This window comes from Sphaerodactylus townsendi, unplaced genomic scaffold (genome assembly GCF_021028975.2).
Source record: "Sphaerodactylus townsendi isolate TG3544 unplaced genomic scaffold, MPM_Stown_v2.3 scaffold_265, whole genome shotgun sequence".
Taxonomy (NCBI): domain Eukaryota; kingdom Metazoa; phylum Chordata; class Lepidosauria; order Squamata; family Sphaerodactylidae; genus Sphaerodactylus; species Sphaerodactylus townsendi.
The window spans coordinates 2,143-12,458 of NW_025950435.1; the positions used below are offsets into that span (position 1 = coordinate 2,143).

Consider the following 10,316-nt stretch of genomic DNA (forward strand, 5'->3'; position numbering starts at 1 on the left):
ACTTCAGTGTGGGGTGCCACGGGGGCCCCAATTATCCCCTTTGCTATTTAACATCTACATACGACCCCTTGCTCAGCTGGTGCAGAGTTTTGGGCTGATTTGTCACCAGTATGCTGATTATACTCAGCTCATTCTGTTGATGGAGGGGAGACCAACCTCCGCTCTTGCGGCACTCCAGCATTGTTTGGAGACGGTTGCTGGTTGGTTGAAGCAAAGCAGGTTAAAACTTAATCCATCGAAGATGGAGGTCCTGTGGGTGGGTCACGGGGGGATGGGGTTTCAGCAGCCGTTGCTAGAGGGGGCTCCTCTATCAGCAGCCCCCTCTGCCCAGAGCCTGGGGGTTTGCCTGGATTCAGTTCTCTCTATGGAGACCCAGGTTGCCCGCACGGCTCAGGTGGCGTTTTTCAGATCCATGCAATGGTCTCCAGGTTAGACTATTGCAACTCGCTCTACCCAGGCCTTCCCTTACGGTTGATCCGGAAGCTGAAGTTGGTCCATAACGCAGTGGCCCAGCTTCTCCTGGGCGGTTCGATATGGGATCATATCTTGCCCGTGCTTCGCTGTCTTCACTGGCTCCTGCTGGTGTTCCAGATCATCTTTAAAGTGTTGGTTTTAACCTTTAAGGCTCTTCGCGGCCTGGGGCGTTCATATCTGTCTGTCCCCATATGTCCCTACTCGGCCTCTGCACTTGGCAGAGGCCAATCTGCTGGTGGTCCCAGGCCCCTCCATAATATAGCTGGCCTGCGGGACTTAGAGCAGTTTCACAGGGTCTGGAAGACGCAGTTGTTCCGCCGGGCTTTAGGGAGGTCAGCTGTTCAGGGTGTCATCTCCTGTGTTCCATATTCTATTCCTCATCAATGAGTTAATTAAATCATATCAATTAGGCTTTCTTTCAAGTGCCACCTTGAATGCAGCTTCTCCCTATGAGACAATTGGCAATTTTGAATTGATGATTAAGTATATTGCAGACCACCTTATGAAGTCTGCTAAACATGGGTCTCTTGGTAATACAAGGGGTGCCCCTTGGTTCGACAAAGAATGTCTGGAACTGAATAAACAAATCTGTTTACTTTATCAACAGTTTAAGAAATTTAGGAATCCGACAGTGTGGAACCAGTTAACTCAACATAAAACCATGTTATATGCCTTAATGAAAGAGAAACAGATCCAGTACTCGAATCGGCAATGGGATTGTCTTTACCAAGCCATAATATCTAACGATTTTAGACGGTTCTGAAAAAATATTCTATTCCTGGAGCACACACTACAGTCTAACTGCCCTGGTGTTATTGCGGATGTCAGTATCTGATTTTAGCGTCAAAGTTGGTGCTGTTATTTTATGTTCACTTGATGTTTTAATTGGAATTTTAGTATGACTATATTTTATTGCGCTGTGCTTTAATAATTGTACACCTCCCAGAGCCCTCCAGGGGTTAGGGCGGTATATTAAATGTGGATAATGAATAAATAAATCAATTTCCACAGGGCAGAAACCATATAAATGCTTGGAGTGTGGAAAAGAATTCAATAAAAGTGCACACCATACTTCACATCAGAGAATTCACAGAGGAGAGAAACCATACAAATGCCACTGTGGAAAAAGCTTCAGTCAGAATGGAAACCTTATTTCCCATCGAAGAATTCATACAGGGCAGAAACCATATAAATGCCTGGAATGCGGAAAAGACTTCCGTCAGAGCGTACATCTAACTTCCCATCAAAGAATTCACACTGGGGAGAAACCATACAAATGCCTGGAGTGTGGAAAAGCCTTCGGTCATAGCAAAACTCTTAGTTCACATCAGAGAATTCACACAGGGGAGAAACCGTACAAATGCCTGGAGTGTGGGAGAAACTTCAGTCAGAAAGTAAATCTTACTTACCATCAAAGACTTCACACAGGAGAGAAACCATATAAATGCCTGGCATGTGGAAAAGCCTTCAGTCACAACACAGGTCTTACTTTACATCAGAGAATCCACACAGGGGAGAAACCATACAAATGCCTGGAATGTGGAAAAGCCTTCAGTCACAGCACAGGTCTTACTTCACATCAGAGAATTCACACCGGGGAGAAACCATACAAATGCCTGGAATGTGGAAAAGCCTTTGGGCACAGCATAAGTCTTACTTACCATCAGAGAATTCACACAGCAGAAAAACCATATAAATGCCTAGAGTGTGGAAAAGCCTTCAGTCAGAGAGCAAATCTTACTTCCCATCAAACAATTCACTTTGGCGAAACTATACAAATGCCTGGAGTGTGGAAAAGCCTTCAGTCACAGCACAACTCTTACTTCATATCAGAGAATTCACACAGGGGAGAAACCATACAGATGCCTGGTGTGTGGAAAAGTTTTCTATCACAGCAAAACTCTTAGTTCATATGAGAGAATTCACACAGAGGAGAAACCGTACAAATGCCTGGTGTGTAGAAAAGCCTTCAGTCAGAGTGGAAATCTTATTTCCCATCAAATAATTCATAACAGGGCAGAAACCATATAAATGGCTGGAGTGTGGATAAACCTTCAGTCATAGAGTAAGTTTTACTTCCCATCAAAGAATTCACACAGACGAAATACCATACAAATGTCTGGAGTGTGGAAAAGCCTTCAGTCACAGCACAACTCTTACTTCACATCAGAGAATTCACACAGGGGAGAAACCATACAGATGCCTGGTGTGTGGAAAAGTTTTCTATCACAGCAAAACTCTTAGTTCACAAAAGAGAATGGGAGAAACGATACAAATGCCTGGTCTGTGGAAAAAGCTTTAATCAGAGTGGAAGCGTTACTTCCCATCAAAGAATTCACACAGGAGAAATACCATACAAATGTCTGAAGTGTGGAAAAAGTTTCTGCTGGATTTCACACCTTGCTTATCATCAAAGAAATCATGTAGGAGAAATCACAGTAAATACAGCTAACCAGTCTCCATTCTCTGCTTCACTGAATAGAAGATTGGGAGAAGAAAATTATCAATATGCTGGAAATGGACAGATTAACTTGGAAGTTGAAAAGAAACTATGCTAAATTTTAGAAAAATTGGGAACCATATATAGACTATATTAAAACATAATTCTTTATTTGACAAGTTAAATTCTAATACCAATAAAGAAAACACTCCGTATGTTTAAAATGGAAAAATAAAAATATAATCAATCTCACCCTCATACTAAAATTGTTATCTTCTATGATATAACAATAAGTAAAGAACAGTATAATTTAAGATAACAGAGATATACATTTTCCTTGTTTCACAATGTATTTTTTTTCTTGTTTAGAAGATGGGAAAGAATCAAGAAATTATGACAAAATAGATGAGATAATGTATTTTGTTTATTTCCCTGTATGAGAAATTTTAAGAAATTGAGTAGTTAAATTTTAAGAAATTGAGTAGTTAAATGCTCAAAAGAAAATATTTGAAACATAGGTAGAAAGAATATGTATAATAGTTTCTTTTTTTAGTTCCCTACAATAGTTTTGTGTTTATTATATAATGTATCTTGTGTTCTTGTTTTCTCTTGATTCTATATTGTTGTATTTTAATTTAATAACATTCAAAAAAAATTTAAAAAAGAAAACGGTATCCAACAGTATCCTAAATATTCTCCATAGCCACCAATTTTCAGAGCTAATTGTGTCTCTTTTGGTTATTTTGATCAAGATTTGTCTCTCTTTCTCTACTGACAAGGTTCCTCCCTTTTTAACACGACATCCCTTCAAATATGTAAACATGGCTATCACCCAAACTTCACATACAAGCTACAAGGGTCAGTGCTATCAGTCACAGACCAGGAAAGGGATTTGGGCGTCTTAGTTGATAGTTCCATGGGAATGTCAACTCAATGCATGGCAGCTGTAAAAAAGGCAAACTCTTTGCTGGGGATCATTAGAAAAGGAATTGAGAATAAAACTGCAAAGATTGTCATGCCCTTATATAAAGCAGTGGTGCGACCGCACTTGGAGTACTGTGTTCAGTTCTGGTAGCATCTCAAAAAGGATATTGAGGAGATAGAAAAAAGTGCAGAAAGGGCAACAAAGGATGATTGAGGGACTGGAGCACCTTCCTATGAGGAAAGGCTGCAGCGTTTGGGATCTCTTTAGTTTGGGAGGCGTCTGAGGGGGGATATGATTGAAGTCTATAAAAATTATGCATGGGGTAGAAAATGTTGACAGAGAATTTTTCTCTCTTTCTCACAATACTACTAGAACCAGGGGCATTCATTGAAAATGCTGGGGGGAAGAATTAGGACTAATAAAAGGAAACACTTCTTCACGCAACGTGTGATTGGTGTTTGGAATATGCTGCCACAGGAGGTGGTGATGGCCACTAACCTGGAAAGGGGCTTGGGCAGATTTATGGAGGAGAAGTCGATTTATGGCTACCAATCTTGATCCTCTTTGATCTGAGATTGCAAATGCCTTAACAGACCAGGTGATGGGAGGCAACAGCACTTGAAGGCCATTGCTTTCACATCCTGCATGTGAGCTCCCAAGGGCACCTGGTGGGCCACTGCAAGTAGCAGAGAGCTGGACTAGATGGACTCTGGTCTGATCCAGCTGGCTTGTTCTTATGTTCTTATCTATTCCCCATACCAAGTATCTTCTCCCCTCCCCCCCTCCATTTGGATGGACAACCCAGAGAATAACAGGGGAGGGGCAAAGGCCCATGCAGGGGTAGAGGCAGACTTGGCCCTCCATCGAAATCCTTCTCTGCCTTTGTAGATTTCAGCAGCCATTTCCCAGAAGTGGGAAGGACAAAATTATATAAATGTCTCCTTGGCACCATTTGCCTCCTTCTGGGGGCGCCGTGGGGTGGGGTGGGGGTGGCAAGCAGGCATTCAGAGCAGCTTGTCTTCATGTCAAAGTACAATCCGGGCATATTTATGCCTAGCACTGGCCCACATTTCAAAGCCCACCCCATTGGTTAAATTACCCAATCATGACAGCTAAAGCACGTCGCACGCATGGCATGGCTAGGAATTGCGTAAACGCACTCTAGGCACCCTGCTGAGCCTTGATGTATGGTCTCTCTTTTGGTTATTTTGATCAAGAGTACCATTAGGAACAAGATCTACCAGACCACGGCCACACAGCCCGGAAAACCCATAACACACCTCCCAGAATCAAAATTGATACCCGCTCCTGCCCGATGGCCGTTTTCCAGCCCTCTGCCCGAAGAGCCCAGAAATGACATGGTGTATCATTGCACACTCCCTAACCGCTGAAAAGGGCAGGTCAGAACAAGTCTTGGACTTGCCTGGCTTTAATTGAGACATGTCCTACCCTGCCTGGTCGGCTTGTAATGTTTGCGCTCATGTGCATTTACAAAACGTTAAAAGTGGGGGTGGGGTGGGGTCTTGTCACATGTTGGGGTGCTTACAGAGCTGCCAGAATGCCTCAAGCATTGCAGACCAAGTCTATTTTGCTCAAACCAGGTCTTATTTTGCAAACTGTAAAACTGCGGGCATCCATTTTACTCTTTCACTGGGGAACAATAACAGAGCTGTACCTTGTGTGTCACTGTCTCATTTCTCCCCAGCCCATACTGATTGACTGATTTTCAAACACACACAGAAGTGGGAAAGATAGTTTGCAGAAGTTTTGGGGGTGTCTGTAAGGTATTGGGGGGGCCGTTATTGCTAGAAACAAGAGTGAACTTTTTCCTAAGAGGTTTGGAAATGTGCGCATTTCAAAGTGTGTGTTTGGGAAGGAAGGGAGAGAGGTCTCAAACACAGCTTTCCCAGTCACCTTTCTCTGTTGTTTTGGGAATGAAGGGGGGGGGGGCTAGCTGTGGGGCGGGGTCTTTCCTTTGAATGGCTCTAAGCAAACGTAATTAGGCATTCTTCCATCTCTGAGGAATCTCAGACTTCCCTCTGTGATACACCTCTGAAGAGGCCAGCCACAGATGCAGGCGAAACGTCAGGAACAAGATCCACCAGACCACGGCCACACAGGAGCACAAATTACAGGAGCAAACTAACAATCGCGGTTGCAGGGGCTTGAGGTGTGTGTGTGTGTGGGGGGGGTAAGGCAGTGCTAGCAGTTGTACAGCAGCAACGTAAAGCTAAACTCAGACTTTGGAGTTTTCAACTTAGAGGAAAGATCTCATTTTTTTTGTCTATGGATATTGCTGACGTTTGGGGATCTTGTATTTTGGCTTGCCAGTTTTTAATTCTTATCTTTAAGAAGGGAAGGGACTTTTCCTGGTCTACTTTTTAATTTAATTATTCAATTTATAAACATAAGAACAAGCCAGCTGGATCAGACCGGAGTCCATCTAGTCCAGCATTCTGCTCCTCGCAGTGGCCCACCGGGTGCCTTTGGGAGCTCACCTGCAGGATGTGAAAGCAATGGCCTTCTGCTGCTGCTGCTGCTGCTGCTCCCAAGCACCTGGTCTGCTAAGTTCTTCCTGGATGAGTGGGACTCTGAGCAGTGCACAACGATATCTACAATTAGTACAACAAAATATAAAGATTTCAATCTACAAATCCCACAGTATGGCACCCTTATCCTTTTAACAGTGGGGTAGGGTTAATAACAAATATAAAATACCAACCAAGAGCATAAACTGTAAAAGGAACACAAAAGATCGTAAAACATTTTGAAAAAGGAGAGGCCAGCTAGATGGACCATCTTTGCCGTCCTCTTCCTTGGGCCTGGTGGAGCAACTCCATTTTTTTCCTGGAGTTGGCCGGGGCTACGGCTGGACTGCGTCACTCTCCCCCTGCTTAAAGATGATAAGGCCTGAATTATGTCCTAGTCCTCCACAGGAGTTTGATTGAAAGGAGAGGCTTTGGCCAAAGATGAGAAAGAGGGCCTCAAAGTGGAATAGGGTTGCCAACCTCCAGGGGGTGACTGGAGATCTCACAGTATCACAGCTGTTCTCCAGACAACAGCAATCAGCTCACTGGGAGAAAATGATCCCTTTGAAAGGTGGATCTTTCATATGGCATCATACCCCATGGAAATCCCCCCCCAGATTCTGCTCCAAATCCTCCAAAAGGTGTTTTCCAAAACGGAGTTATACTTTGTTTGACAGTAAGATAATACAATTGTGTATTCCTCTGCCACAGAACAAAGTATGCCAGGCCTCTCCTTAAAAACCTCCAACGAGGGAGACTCCACTACACTCTGAGGTAGTGCCTTCCACTGTGGAACAGCCCTTCCTGTCAGGAAGTTTTTTAAAATGTTTAGGTGCTTGTTTTCTGCAGCTCCAGAGATTAGGACTGGGAATAATGGGTTCAAGGTGTAGGAAAAGAGATTCCACCTGGTGGGCCACTGCGAGTAGCAGAATGCTGGACTAGATGGACTCTGATCCAGCTGGCTAGTTCTTATGTTCTTATGAAGGACAAAAGAATCTGGACAATACAGAAATGGTTGGGATATATATGGGAACAAATACAATTGGAAATGTTTGACATAATGTCAAGAAACCAAATATGGCAAGAAAAACAAGAAGATATGAAGCGGACCCGGACTGAATTCAAAGACTGGTTAAACGAAATTGGAACCACAGAAGAAAACTGGAAAAGAAGATTAGGAAGAATGGACCTGCTGCTGCACATTTAAAGAAGAAAGGGGGGAGGGGGGAAAAGGGCGGTAAAAGGATATGGAGGATGAAACATAAAGATGTATAATATAAATTGGGAAAACAATTCGTGCCCTTAAAACCCGGGTTTCTGAACACCGGAGTTGAATCAGACTTGGTAAGGATGAAGCACCCCTAGTTGAACATTTCAGGGAGATGAAACATTCAGATAAAGAGCTGCGTTTTTGCGTGTTACAACATTTCACAGAGACCCCCCCATCTGTCAACATTGGAAAAAAACTGCTACAGACTGAAAATAAGTTGATATTCTTATTTCAGACCAACAAGTTAGGTTTGAATAGAGAGCTGGATTACTCATGTCACCTAGGAGAGTAAAAGACTCCTCCTGAAGCTCAGGTGCTCTCATTTAGTAGAAACCTATAAAAGAGCATATAGATAACAATTCGGTCACTAGATCATGGCAGGATGGGAAATGTCAGCTCAGATTGAGAGAAAGTGAGTTGTATCTGTATAACTGTGAGTAAGTTGATAATTTTATTTTAGACTGACAAGGTTCTCATGTAGTAGAAATGGATTTGGAGCTGGATTACTCGTGTCACCTATGAGTGTAAATGACTCTTCCTGAGGCTGAGGTGGTCTCATTTAGTAGAAATTTATAAAAGAGCATGTAGGTAACAATTAGGTCTCTATAACATGTTAGGATGGGATATTTCAACTCAGATTGAGAGAAAGTGAGTTGTACATGCTTAACTGTGAATAAGTTGATTTTTATTTTAGACTGACAAGGTTCTCATGTAGTAGAAATGGATTTAAAGCTGGATTACTCGTGTCACCTATGAGAATAAAAGATTCCTCCTGAAGCTCAGGTGTTCTCATTTAGTAGAAATTTATAAAAGAGCATATAGATAACAACAATTAGGTCTCTATAACATGTTATGATGGGATATTTTAACTCTGAGAGAAAGTGAGTTGCATATGTATGGAACATTGTTGAAAACTCATGGTATGAATATTATATATTATAATAATGATAGATTTATTTGAATGTTATTTGAATTTACTTTTACAGAGTACCCATATGAAGCCAATATAATTATATCTACAACGTGTGAGGCTGATGAAGCCATCGAAAAACGTGGATTAGGCGCAATGCGTTTTCCTCCTTGTGTTTAAAAGTGTTTAAAAGAATTTGGACTTCTGTCTCCTCCTTGTGTTTAAAAGTGTTTAAAAGAATTTGGACTTCAGTCTGTGCACAATTTTGGACTTATTATTGAATACATACAGACTTACCTTAAGGATGCTGAATCCTCCTTGTGTTTAAAAGTGTTGAAAAGAATTTGGACTTCTGTCTGTGCACAATTTTGGACTTATCATTGAATACATACCGACTTACCTTAAGGATGCTGAATCCTCCTTGTGTTTAAAAGTGTTGAAAAGAATTTGGACTTCAGTCTGTGCACAATTTTGGACTTATTATTGAATACATACAGACTTACCTTAAGGATGCTGAATCCTCCTTGTGTTTAAAAGTGTTGAAAAGAATTTGGACTTCAGTCTGTGCACAATTTTGGACTTATTATTGAATACATACAGACTTACCTTAAGGATGCTGAATCCTCCTTGTGTTTAAAAGTGTTGAAAAGAATTTGGACTTCTGTCTGTGCACAATTTTGGACTTATTATTGAATACATACAGACTTACCTTAAGGATGCTGAATCCTCCTTGTGTTTAAAAGTGTTGAAAAGAATTTGGACTTCAGTCTGTGCACAATTTTGGACTTATTATTGAATACATACAGACTTACCTTAAGGATGCTGAATCCTCCTTGTGTTTAAAAGTGTTGAAAAGAATTTGGACTTCAGTCTGTGCACAATTTTGGACTTATTATTGAATACATACAGACTTACCTTAAGGATGCTGAATCCTCCTTGTGTTTAAAAGTGTTGAAAAGAATTTGGACTTCTGTCTGTGCACAATTTTGGACTTATCATTGAATACATACCGACTTACCTTAAGGATGCTGAATTGATGGGAGAGTATGAACTAAATACTTACCTGAATTAATACGGATGACCCTGAATTTATTTGTTATAATTGTTAAAAATAAGTTGAACTTACCGGTTGGATGTAATATATAAAAAATATGAACAATGATGTAAACTCATGTATATAAACTCATACATATACGTATTTGAAATATTGGTTATATCCAGAGTGCAACAGTGGTGGTAGTTCTATTATTATTAATATAAATCTGTAACAATCCAAAATATCAATTAAAAAAAAAATGAAGGTGCCAGCCACAGACGCAGGGGAAATGTTAGGGACAAGGTCCACCAGACCAGGCCCACGCAGCCCGGAATACGCCGTGGTGGCAAACCTTTGGCACTCCAGATGTCCATGGACTACAATTCCCATCGGCCAATTGGCCATGCTGGCAGGGGCTGATGGGATTGTAGTCCATGGACATTTGGAGCGCCAAAGGTTCGCCACCACTGATATAGCACGTGGTTCTGGGATTACTTCTGCCAGTTCCGTGGGCACAGAGCACAGGGCGGGCGGTTGAGACTTCTATTGATGCGTCTGTACAATTTGTGGGAGAAAACGACGGACCCAGCAGACATGGGCAGCAAATGAAGCTACTGTCGGTCTCCCAGGTGCCGCCAGGGGTGGACCCAGCTGCTGTCGCCCACCCGCAGACCCCCGCAGCGGCCCTTCGAGGGTTAAAGGGAGAGAGACGCAGCCCTAGAGCGGCCGCGGC

At 42.1% G+C, this 10,316-nt stretch overlaps 1 protein-coding gene across 1 annotated transcript; it reads left to right on the plus strand.

Annotated features, from left to right (window-relative positions):
* Positions 1–241: 241 nt before the first annotated feature.
* LOC125425302 (zinc finger protein 239-like) lies at positions 242–2,408 on the plus strand. The gene is made up of 2 exons (XM_048482906.1): positions 242–394; positions 1,488–2,408. Exons 1-2 carry the CDS (start codon positions 242–244, stop codon positions 2,379–2,381), a joined length of 1,047 nt encoding a protein of 348 aa, XP_048338863.1. The 3' UTR covers positions 2,382–2,408.
* The last annotated feature ends 7,908 nt before the right edge of the window (positions 2,409–10,316 follow it).

Bases quoted from the DNA above. Each gene is read 5' to 3' on its own strand.
- LOC125425302 (XM_048482906.1), top strand. From the start codon at position 242: ATGGAGGTCCTGTGGGTGGGTCACGGGGGGATGGGGTTTCAGCAGCCG. The intron at 395-1,487 runs GTGGCGTTTTTC...ATTTCCACAGGG, and splicing joins AGGTTGCCCGCACGGCTCAG to CAGAAACCATATAAATGCTT.